The sequence below is a fragment of the Scyliorhinus canicula genome, chromosome 9 (assembly GCF_902713615.1).
Source record: "Scyliorhinus canicula chromosome 9, sScyCan1.1, whole genome shotgun sequence".
Taxonomy (NCBI): domain Eukaryota; kingdom Metazoa; phylum Chordata; class Chondrichthyes; order Carcharhiniformes; family Scyliorhinidae; genus Scyliorhinus; species Scyliorhinus canicula.
The window spans coordinates 143698054-143710265 of NC_052154.1; the positions used below are offsets into that span (position 1 = coordinate 143698054).

At 48.6% G+C, this 12212-nt stretch overlaps 1 protein-coding gene across 1 annotated transcript in view; it reads right to left on the minus strand.

The window, feature by feature from the left end:
• The window catches only part of LOC119970942, an 89033-nt gene extending 81438 nt beyond the window's left edge, over window positions 1-7595 (minus strand). The window contains exon 1 of the mRNA XM_038806053.1: window positions 7502-7595. Within this exon, the coding sequence (XP_038661981.1) occupies window positions 7502-7595 (94 nt within the window). The remainder of the gene's footprint in view (window positions 1-7501) is intronic.
• Between the last annotated feature and the right edge of the window lie 4617 nt (window positions 7596-12212).

Genomic DNA, 12212 nt, shown 5'->3' on the forward strand with positions numbered 1-12212 from the left:
ATTCTCTTCGCATGCGGACAGGCGCTGGAATGTGGCGACTAGGGTCTTTTCACAGTAACTTCATTGCGGTGTTAATGTAAGCTTACTTGTGACAATAATAAAGATTATTATTATTATAAATTATTGTTCCTTTTAATGTTAGAAATTTTGTGATTTCTCCTTATGAGTGCAAGATGAAAAGCTGAGACAGCATGTCTTTTTCCAGCAAATTAAAACCACATAATTAGTCTAATTACTTGGTGTGTCCTGTGTGAAATACAGTATTAAAATTGAAGGTTTTTTATACTAGTAAATAGAGCTTTAATGACTTCCGATGATGGGGATTTGCTGATCAGTGGCACATCTGGTGGCTCGCCTCCAGAACTCAGTAAAATAATTACTTTTGGACGAAGTTAGCCTGAAAATTCAGACTCATTTTCCCCGTAAACAGAAAAGGAAGAGGAAATAAGCAACATGCCAGCAAGTGGGAGCTCAAGGGGCCGCAGGGAAGGCAGAAGCGGTGGAAAAGGACAGGAACAGCAAGTGAACAAGTTGGCGGACCCACGAGACGAGGGGTCCTCGGCCACCCCCGAGAGAGGGGGACCAATGCCCCCCCCCCCCCCCCCACCACCAGAGTGCAGGAGCGCATCTACCAGGTAAGTATGGTTGATCCCACAGAAAGGGGTACAGAAACCCCCCACTGGGATAGTCATCTAGAACGGAACAGCCCAGTGAAAAGATCCAGAGCCTTCGCCCATTTGAGATGTTTCAAAGCTGACAAAGTCTTCCTCCAAGAGACGCACCTGAAGGAGAAGGACTGACTGCGGTTAAGGAAGGGCTGGGTGGGACAGACCTACCATTCCTGCTGTGGAACAAGGGCATAAACAAGTGGACGGTGTTTGCGGTGACAAAGTGGTTACGGACCAAGGGGTATAGTACGTCATGGTCAGCAGTGTCCTAGACAGGGCACCGGTAGTCCTGGTAAACGTGTACCACCCAAATGGGACAACACGAATTTTATAAAGAAGACCATGGCGGAAATCCCGACATAGCTATGCATTGACTGTTCATGGGGGGTGCTTTAACTGCATACAGGATCCATGGATGGACTGATCAAACCCCAGAACGGGGAAAACTACAGGCATGGCTAGGGAACTGGGAACGTTTATGGAACAGATCAGGGCAATGATCCATTGGTGGTTCCTTCACCTGGGTGAGAAGGAATTTTTGTTCTTCTCACCAGTACACAAGGTCTACACCCACATCGATTTCTTTGTAGTGAGGAAATTGGTGCTTCCAGAAGTAGTCAGAGAGGACTTCCGGTGGCGTTCACGAGCGGAGTGGCCACGTTAAGGAGAGGCTCCCGCCGGTCCGCGATATCGCAGTCTTTTTCTTGGGGTTCCCCAGTGTTTTTTAAAAAATTAAATCCCTTTGAAGTCGGCTCTGCCTCCCTCGCCCTGTTCAAGGGTCAAAGCTCTGTTCCACGGAGCTGGAGATTTAAAAGGGCGAGAGGGGAGAAACTGGACCTGGTGAGGTCAGCGGAGCGGTTGCATGTGGAGGAGGACTGGGGGATCGCGGCTTTGTTCCCTAAGAAACAACTTTAAAGTTGGAGGGGTCAAAGAACACGGAGAGGATAATTTTTTTTCCTCTTTCCTGAAAATTTAAAAGAAATATTTGTTTTTAAAAAAAAAAACATTTTCCCACCAAAAGGCACATAAAAGGAATATGCCTGTAAATAATAATAAATTGGGGAGATGGTGAGATGTAAGGAGCAACAGTAAAGGCAAAGGAAAAGGGCAGGAGATGCGGGCGGGCAATCAGGCAGACGACTCCACGAGGCGGGAAGGAGCTCCAGGCGAACCAGGAAAGGGAACAGCTGGCGAGCCGAAAAGCGGAGCAGGAATAGGATGCGGCGATTACCCCCTCCCCGCACATGGGGAAGATGGAGAAGCATGCAGAAAAAGGAGCTAAACGCCATAAAGGAGGCGATCAGGACGGAGCTGTACATAATGATGAAGGAGGTGCTGTCGGAGACGACAGACAAAATGCAGTGAACCATCGAAGGCTTGGGAAGAAAGGTGCCAGGCGCTGGAGAAAATAATCCTGGAGTTGGAAAAGGCCGCCTCGGACCAGAGCGACAGGACTGTAGCTCTGGAAACCGAGGTGAGAAGGTTGGTAACGATCCAGGGAAACCTAAGGGAAAGTGGAGGACCAGGAAAACAGGTCCAGATGGCAGAATGTCAGAATAGTGGGTCTGCCAGAGGGGATGGAGAGCAGAGACCCAGCGGGCTACATTGCCTGAATGCTGGGCAAGCTAGTGTGGAAGGAGAGCTTTCCAAACCCCCCAGAAATAGACAGGGTGCACAGGTCGCATTGACCCAGGCCCAAAGCCGGGGAACAGCCCAGAGCGATTATCTGGAAGCTGCACCGGTTCCAGGACCGGGAAAACATCCTAAAGTGGGCCCGGCAGACAAAATCATGCACATGGGAAGGGAATAATATAAGGGTGTATCAGGACATTGGGGCGGACCTGGCAAAAAAGAGGGCCGAGTTGAACAGATCAAAATCAGCACTCTATAAAAGTGGAGTGCGATTTGGGATGTTATTCCCGGCAGACCCTGGGTAACATTCAAGGGAAAGGATCTGTATTTCAACACCCCAGCGGAGGCTGACGAGTTTGTTAAATTGAACAAATTGCGGGAGGAACAGCCGCAACCACAAGGAAAGCCGCAGGGGCGGGAAAATAAAAGAATCAGAACAAAGAGCGGAGGACAGACCGCAAACAGACAATAAGATCATGAACTGTACACGTTTGTTTTCTGTTTTACGCAGGACTGTGCGGGCTCATCTCTTCCCTCAATATGAGGAAGGGGAGCAGATCAAGGGGAGCGAGGGTGAGAAAAGCGAGAGGAGGGTGAGACAAGGGGTGTAAGGAGGAAGGTAAAGCAGGGCCAGAACTGGGCAAGTACTGGGAGGGGAGACACCGTACTAGCGAGGAGGGCCAACACGGGAAGGCAGAAAGAAAGGAGATCCGTGGCGCACCTCTCAGGGGAGAGGGAGCACCTAGCTCAAAGAAGAGGGGGGACAGGGTAGAAGGGGGGGGGGGGAACACGGGGGGGGGGGGGGGTGGGGGCAGAGGGACAGGGACTGGGGGGGGGAGGGGGAGGAGCGCAGAACAGAAAAGAAGCAAAGAGAAGGTTGAGTGAGAGAAGCAGAACGGACACAGGCCTCGGCAGGCATGAAGCCGGGTGAGGAACAAAGATGGCGCCGCAAACAGCCACGCGGGAGGGCATCAGGGCGAAGGGAGACCCCGGAGTGCAGGGGCGCATCCACGTGGCGTACACATAGCTGGTGGCCATGTTGGGTTCCCCCTGGACAAAGGGAAACCTTGGAGCACTGGGGTCCGACCTCATGGTGAGAGCGGGGACCCTGACCATTTTGGATGGCCCCCTAACGAAGGGAAACCCCAGAGGGCAGGGGCGCGTCCACCAGGTAAGTATAGGTGACCCCGCAGGACTGGGGGTTCCGAAACCCCCCACAGGATTGTCACCTGGAACGTAAGGGGACTCAACGGCAAAGTGAAAAGATCCAGAGTCTTCACCCACCTAAGAAGCCTAAAAGCAGACATAATTCTACATACAAGAGATGCACCGGAGGGAGAAGGACCGACTGCTGGTAAGGAAGGGCTTGGTGGGACAGACATACCACTCATGTTAAGGGACGAGGGCTCGGGGGGGGGGGGGGGGGGGGGGTAGCAATACTCATTAACAAGAGGACAAGGTTTGCAGAAACCAAGACAGTTATGGACCATGGGGGCGAAACGTCATGGTCAGCGGTGTCTTGGAAGGGGCACTATTCATACTGGTAAAAGTGTACACTCCCAACTGGGAAGACACAGAATTCATAAAGAAGACCATGGCGGAAATCCCTGACATTGACACACACGGACTGATTATGGGGGGGTGGGGCGTTTGTAACTACATGCTGGACTCACTGACCGACCGATCAAACCCCACAACAGGGAAAAAGACTGGCATAGCTACGGAACTAGGAACCTTTATGGACCATATTTTTGGGGGGGGGGGGGGGGGGGGGGGGGTGAGAACGGGGGGGGGGGGGGGTGGGGGGGGGTGGAGGTTCCTGCACCCAGGAGAAAAGGAATTCTCATACTTTTCACAAGTGCACAAGGTGTACGTCCGTATCGACTTCTTTGCAGTGGGGAAATCGGTGCTTCCAGGTATCACGGGGCGGAATACTCTGCGATCATTATCTCCGACCACGCTCCTCACTACATGGATGAGAAGTTGGAGACAGGCCATGCCCAGCACCCCACTTGGAGGCTGGACGTGGACCTCCTGGCCCACAAGGCTTTCTGCCAAAAAATATTACGGGCCATAAGCAACTACATAAGTAACAACCGTGGCAGCACGGTAGCATTGTGGATAGCACAATCACTTCACAGCTCCAGGGTCCCGGCTTGGGTCACTGTCTGTGCGGAGTCTGCACATCCTCCCCGTGTGTGCGTGGGTTTCCTCCGGGTGCTCCGGTTTCCTCCCACAGTCCAAAGATGTGTAGGTTAGGTGGATTGGCAATGATAAATTTCCTTTAGTGTCCAAAATTGCCCTTAGCGTTGGGTGGGGTTACTGGGTTATGGGGATAGGGTGGAGTTGTTGACCTTGGGTAGGGTGCTCTTTCCAAGAGCCGGTGCAGACTCGATAGGCTAAATGGCCTCCTTCTGCACTGTAAATTCTATGATAAAATGGGGAGATCCCACCCTCCACATTTTGGGAGGCACTGAAGGCCGTGATTAGAGGAGCGATCATAGCCTACAAGGCAAGCAGAGATAGGCAGGAGACAATGGCCAGGCAACAACTGGTGGACTCCATTCTGGAAGTCGACAGAAAATACCCCGAAGCCCCGACTGTAGAGCAGCTGGCGAAGAGGAAAAAGCTGCAAATGGACTTTAACCTGCTATCCACCAGGAAAGCAGAGTATCAACTCTGCCATACATGGGGGAACTTTCTACAAACACGGAGACAAGACCAGCTGAGAAAGCAGGTAGCCACGAGGGAAATAGCGCAGGTTAAGGATAGCAGAGACCGACTGATAACAGAATCAAAGGAAGTCAATCGGGCATTTGAGACCTTCTACCAGGGACTGTACACCTCCGAGCCCCCCAACGGGGGCGCGGGGATGAAACAGTTCCTAGACAGACTGGAACTACCAGTCATGGGGGAAGACAGATTGGGGGGGGGGGGGGGGGGGGGGCTCGAAGCACCAATAGATCTGGGAGAAGTTATGGAGAGCATCAGCTCCATGGAGGAGGGGAAGGCAGCGGGCCAGTACCTGACAGGTTCCCGGCAGACCTCTACAAAGAATTTGCACCAGTCCTGGCCCTACACCTAAGGGACATGTTCGCGGACTCACTAGGGCAGGGGGCACTCTGCTCCCCACGCCAGCACAAGCCACAATTTCACTGATACCCAAAAAAGTTAAAGACCCGACGGAATGTGGATCATACAGACCCATTTCACTACTGAACGTGAATGTGAAATTCACTCGCAAAGGTCCTGGCCAAAAGGTGGTCGCATTGGACCAAACGTGCTTTGTCAAGTGTAGGCAGCTCACAGCGAACATCAGGCGGCTGCTGAACGTAATAATGACCCTCGGGGAGAGAACACCAGAGGCGATGTCTCCCTGGACGCAGAAAAGGCCTTCGACAGAGTCGAATGGAGCTACCTCCTCGAGGTACTGAAACAGTTTGGGCTAGGAGCGGGATTCACCGCCTGGGTGGGGCTCCTGTACAACGCTCCCAAAGCGAGTGTCCGAACTAACACCACCAGCTCTGAATACTTCCAGCTACAGAGAGGAACAAGACAGTGCTGCCCCCTGTCCCCACTCTTGTTCGCGCAAGCAATCGAATCCCTGGCGATAGCCCTGCGGGACGCAAAAAGCTGGAAGGGAATCCGGAGAGGAGACAGAGAGCACAGAGTCTCACTCTATGCAGATGACCTGCTCCTCTATGTCTTGAAGCCACAGGAGGGACTGAAGGCAATACTGCAAATACTGAAAGAGTTTGGAACCTTCTCGAGGAACAAAAGACTGCGCCACCCGGGGGGTGGGGGGGGGGGAGGGAGGGGGGAAACCACAAAAGAAGAGAAAGAAGGAGCTTTCCCTGGAAATAAAAGCAAAACATAGTTGAAACCAAAGGGGGGGGGGGGGGGGGGGAGGGCAGGAGGGGGGAGGAACTATGGACCGATCGAAAGGGCAGCAAAATGTATATAAGGTCAATTAAATGAAAGACAAAATAAACCTCTCTGTATAACAAAGTAAATTAACGCGGGTAAGAAAAATGTGATGTATAGACACAATTGTTTATAAATATGGGAAATGCCAATAAAAAAGTTTCCAAAAAAAATAGTCAGAGCGTAATTATCATCTCCAACCGCGCTCCACATTACATGGATGTGAGGTTGGAGACGGTCAATGCCCTATTTCCCGCATGGAGGCTGGGCATGGCCCTCTTACCCAACAAGGCCTTCTGCCATAAAATATCACAAACCATAGGCTCGTACATTATTAACAACCGGAACAGGGAAGTCTTATCTTCCACATCCTGGGAAGCATTGAAGCTGGTGATTATGGGAGATTATAGCCTACAAGGCTCATAGAGACAGGGAAGAGAGGGAAGATAGGCAATAGATTAGCAGAGAGTCAAACTCATTTAAGAACTGTGTTAATAGTTCAATAAACATATTGAACTCATTACAAAGTCTGGACCTTCCCTTGTCAAAGTATACATCATGGAAGCAGCTTATGCTACACGAAGAAGCATTACACAACAGGGAATATTAACTCCATGCAGGCGGGAAGGCGCCGGGACCGAACGGGTTCCAGGCAGACTTCTACACCAAATTTTCACCGGCTCTCATCCAGCACCTATGGGAGATGTTCGCCGACTCGCTAGTGAGGGGCACACTGCCTCCAATCTGAACTCAGGCCACCTGAGACAAAGACCCGACAGAATGTGGATCATACAGACCCATTTCGCTGCTCAGCTGCACACAAAATATTCGCAAAAGTCCTGGCCAAGAGACTGGAGAACTGCATACCAGAGGTGGTCACAATGGGCCAGATGGGCTTTGTCAAGGGTAGACAGCTAACTGTCAACATCAGACGGCTGCTGAATGTGATACTGACCCCACTCAGGGAGAGAAAACCAGAGGTGATCATGTTCCTGGATGCAGAAAAGGCCTTTGATGAGTCGAATGGAAGTACCTCATTGAGGTACTGGAGCGGTTTGGGCTCGGGACAGGCTTCACCTCATGGGTGAACCTCCAGTATAATGCCCCCAAGGCAAACCCTCGGATCAGCACCACCATCCCTGCCTGGTGCCCCTGTGCAGCTGGAAGTACTGGGAGCTGGTGTTTGTCCAGGAAGACAATCACCTCAGGTGCTCTCTCCCCGGATGGGGCCATGATCACGTTCAGCAGACGCCTGATGTTCGATGTTAGCTGTGTACCTTTGCCAAAGCCCGTTTGATCCTCTGCGACCACCTCTGGTAAGCAGTCTTCTAGCCTTTCGGCTAGGTTCTTCGACAATATTTTGGCATCCATGTTTAGTAGCGAGATGGGTCTGTATGAACCACATTCAGTTGGGTCTTTGTCTTTCTTAGGTATTAACAAGATTGAGGCTTATGCTAGCATGGGTAACAGTGTGCACCTCACCAGCGAGTCTGTGAACATCTCCCACAGGTCCGGGGCCAGTGCTGTCGCAAATGTTTTGTAGAAGTCTGCCAGGAATCCCTCTGGTCCCGGCGCCTTTTAAGCAACAGTGCTAACCATGGCCCCCATCTGCGGTAACCACAGATTCCCACCAGCCATGATAGATGCCACCTTTAAGAGGTGGAGACTATGTTAACATGCACTAGATGCTGTGGTATGAAGAGGCAAGAGTTCAGCTCCTTTTTCACCAACACACCTTTAATGAGAAGATAGATAGAGAAATACAGCACAGAACAGGCCCTTCGGCCCACGATGTTGCGCCGAACTTTTGTCCTAGGTCAATCATAGAATTTTGGACAATTTTTCATGGCCAATCCACCCAACCTGCACATCTTTGGACTGTGGGAGGAAACCGGAGTACCCGGAGGAAACCCACGCAGTCACGTGGAGGATGTGCAGACTCCACACAGACAGTGACCCAAGTCGAAATCGAACTTGGGACCCTGGAGCTGTGAAGCAATTGTGCTATCCACAAGGCTACCGTGCTGCCCTTAAGAAGTTAACCTACACTCCATTATTCTACCCTAATCCATGTACCTATCCAATAGCCGCTTGAAGGTCCCTAACGTTTCCGACTCAACTACTTCCACAGGCAGTGCATTCCATGTCCCCACTACTCTCTGGGTAAAGAACCTACCTCTGACATCCCCTCTATATCTTCCACCATTTATCTTAAATTTATGTCCCCTTGTAATGGCGTGTTCCACCCGGGGAAAAAGTCTCTGACTGTCTACTCTATCTATTCCCCTAATCATCTTATAAACCTCTATCAAGTCGCCCCTCATCCTTCTCCGTTCTAATGAGAAAAGGCCTAGCACCCTCAACCTTTCCTCGTATGACCTACTCTCCATTCCAGGCAACATCCTGGTAAATCTCCTTTGCACCTTTTCCAAAGCTTCCACATCCTTCCTAAAATGAGGCGACCAGAACTGCACACAGTACTCCAAATGTGGCCTGACCAAGGTTTTGTACAGCTGCATCATCACCTCATGGCTCTTAAATTCAATCCCTCTGCTAATAAACGCTAGCACACCATAGGCCTTCTTCACAGCTCTATCCACTTGAGTGGCAACTTTCAAAGATCTATGAGCATAGACCCCAAGATCTCTCTGCTCCTCCACATTGCCAAGAACCCTACCGTTAACCCTGTATTCCGCATTCATATTTGTCCTTCCAAAATGGACAACCTCACACTTGTCAGGGTTAAACTCCATCTGCCACTTCTCAGCCCAGCTCTGCATTCTATCTATGTCTCTTTGAAGCCGACAACAGCCCTCCTCACTATCCACAACTCCACCAATCTTCGTATCATCTGCAAATGTGGGCAGCACGGTAGCATTGTGGATAGCACAATCGCTTCAGAGATCCAGGGTCCCAGGTTCGATTCCGGCTTGGGTCACTGCCTGTGCGGAGTCTGCATATCCTCCCCGTGTGTGCGTGGGTTTCCTCCGGGTGCTCCGGTTTCCTCCCACAGTCCAAAGATGTGAAGGTTAGGTGGATTGGCCATGATAAATTGCCCTTAGTGTCCAAAATAGCTCTTAGTGTTGGGTGGGGTTACTGAGTTATGGGGATAGGTTGGAGGTGTTGACCTTGGGTAGGGGGTAGGGTGCTCTTTCCAAGAGCTGGTGCAGACTCTATGGGCCGAATGGCCTCCTTCTGCACTGTAAATTCTATGTAAATTCTATGTAAATTTACTGACCCACCCTTCAACTCCCTCATCCAAGTCGTTAATGAAAATCACAAACAGCAGAGGACCCAGAACTGATCCCTGCGGTACGCCACTGATAACTGGGCTCCAGGCTGAATATTTGCCATCCACCACCACTCTCTGTCTTCTATCGGTTAGCCAGTTTGTTATCCAACTGGCCAAATTTCCCACTATCCCATGCCTCCTTACTTTCTGCACAAGCCTACAATGGGGAACCTTATCAAATGCCTTACTAAAAGCATTACTAAAATGGTTCAAACTCACTCTGCACAGAACTCTACAGATCATCACAAGCTCCAGAGTCCACCTGAAGCCCCTTTACATATCAGTGTCAATCATTGAACACCTAACATAAATGAGACAATCATTGAACACTTAACATAAATGAGACAACTAATTGCAATGTCTCTTAACCCATTACTTAACAATCTACCCTTCCTTGGAGAGAAAAAAACAATTAGGTAAAAACAAAATTTCAAGAAACTAAAATTTCAAGAAACTAAAACACACACCTGATTCCCCCATTTTTTTTTAAGTAGAAGAAAAGAAAACATTCACTGAAACAGGTGCCCTTCAATCACGATATCTAAAAGTTTCTGTGAACTAGCCCCTCTTTTCGTGAAACAGTCTGACAGTTGATAGCTACTGTCAACCCATCTAATTTTTGTTATTTCCCCTCTGTCCAACATCTGCTTTAAACTTGCGATGTCTATCCGTAACCTCTTTTCATTGACACTTTTTGTAGAGTGCACATTTTCCCACAGAGATTTATTGTCAATGTGACAGTCAATAGGTATATTACCTAAATCCTCTAATCCCAAAATTTCTGTCAATATCTGATTTATATAAAAGGCCATATCCACCGCTTCCACTAAGCTTAATGTATCAGCAGCCAAAGTGCTTTTGACCACTCTCCTTATTTTCTTTGTTTCCCACACAACAGGGCAATATTTATCATTGTTCCCGAAAAGAAAAATTATAAAACCTCCTGCGCTTGAAACTCCATCACATAAATTTGCATAGGACGCATCACTATAAACTACGAGTTTCAAATGCCTAGGATCACCTAACACAGGGAACTTCAAAACACACTCCTGCATTTTTAGTTTGTCCAACACTTTATTTGCTCTTATTATGTCTTCCACTTTGGGATCATTCACCTTTGTACTCAGCTCTAAAACATCAAAACTCACGTCCGGTCTAGTCTGTCTTCCTAACCAGTTCAGTTGCCCAATTAAACTTTGCAGTTTCTCTTTTTCTATCTTTGAAACCATTGCGTCTTTTTGTGAAACCCGGCCACGACTAATTGCTATTGGACTGATGCTTTCCAAGTAAGATTGCTGACGTAAAGTTGCCCCTAACTGAGTCTGTCCGATTTCCAAACCAATGATATTTAAATGCACCGGAAGCCTGACTTCCAACCCTGAATTCTTTCCTCAAACCAGAGATTATAATAGCTTCAAAATCACTAGTCCCACCCCACAAAAAATCATCGACATGCATCATGAAGATGCCAGCAAGATTTCCTTTATAGTGCCAGTAAAACATTGCAGGATCTGCTTTCAACTGGCAACAGCCTAACTTTAACAAGACTGACCTCACCGAAAAGTACCACACTCTAGAGGCATCATTTAATCCATATACACATTTGTTCATCTTCCGGAGTACCCCTTCTGTGTTAGCTGCTTCTTTAGGAGCATGGAGAAAAATGTCTCTCTGGAGCTGATGCCCCTGCAAGAAGGCAGCTTTTATATCTATAGATTTGCAGTCCCATGCCTTTGTGGCTAATAGAGCCAAGAAGATCTTTAAAATAACCTTTCCTGCTGTAGGTGAATCTACCCTTAAGTCCTGATCGTCTAAGTTTTCTTCAAATCCCCTTGCCACAAGCCTGGCCTTTGCCTTATAAGTTCCATCTGGAAGAACCTTTTCTGTACAAATCCATCTGTGGGATAGAGCTTTTTGTCCCCTATCCGGTACTTCCGTGTATACCCCAAATTCACTCCAACTATGCAATTCTTGCTGTTTAGCATCTTTGATAACTTTTTCATCTAATTTATTTTAAGCCACCAAAATCTCACGTGCATGTGGGCTTCTACATCTATTAGTATTCGTAGTCTTACTCCTGTTCCGAGATCTTGATAAACTATGTCCCCTTTCCTGCCTGGTATCTCGTTCTGTACTGCTACTGCTTGATCTTTCTCTTCCTGAGCGGGATGTCCTTTCAATAGTTCGCGACCTTTTCCTGTGAACCTGTTCACTATCCGATGTACTATCTGAACTAGCAATGCGTTTCTGTGCCCTCCATTTTTGAACTTCGTTTTCCCAATCCATTGTCTTAACTTCCTCCCCTGAATGCTGTACATTCAACCAATGTTTATACTTTCCAGTGGCCTTCCCTGCTCTACTAATAACAGTTGCATCCTTCCATTGACTAGACCCTTCAGACAAGTATGTCACTTTTGTACCAACCTTTGGCAGTTGCCCTTTCGGAAAAATGGCCTGATCTAATTTATCAGAAGTGTTGTTGTCCTCTACAGAAACCCTGTCTATATAAGTTAACTGGTCCTCATAGTTCTGTAACACATGCGTACCAGATGACTCTGGTTCCTCGTCTTGTCTGTCTGCTCTGTCTAAATTTGAAAATTTGTAATCGGTACCCATTATCCTTGATGAATGTACCCTAACAGTTTGATTACCATGTTGCAAAATAAATGTTTTGCCATCTATGCCTATGATCTTCC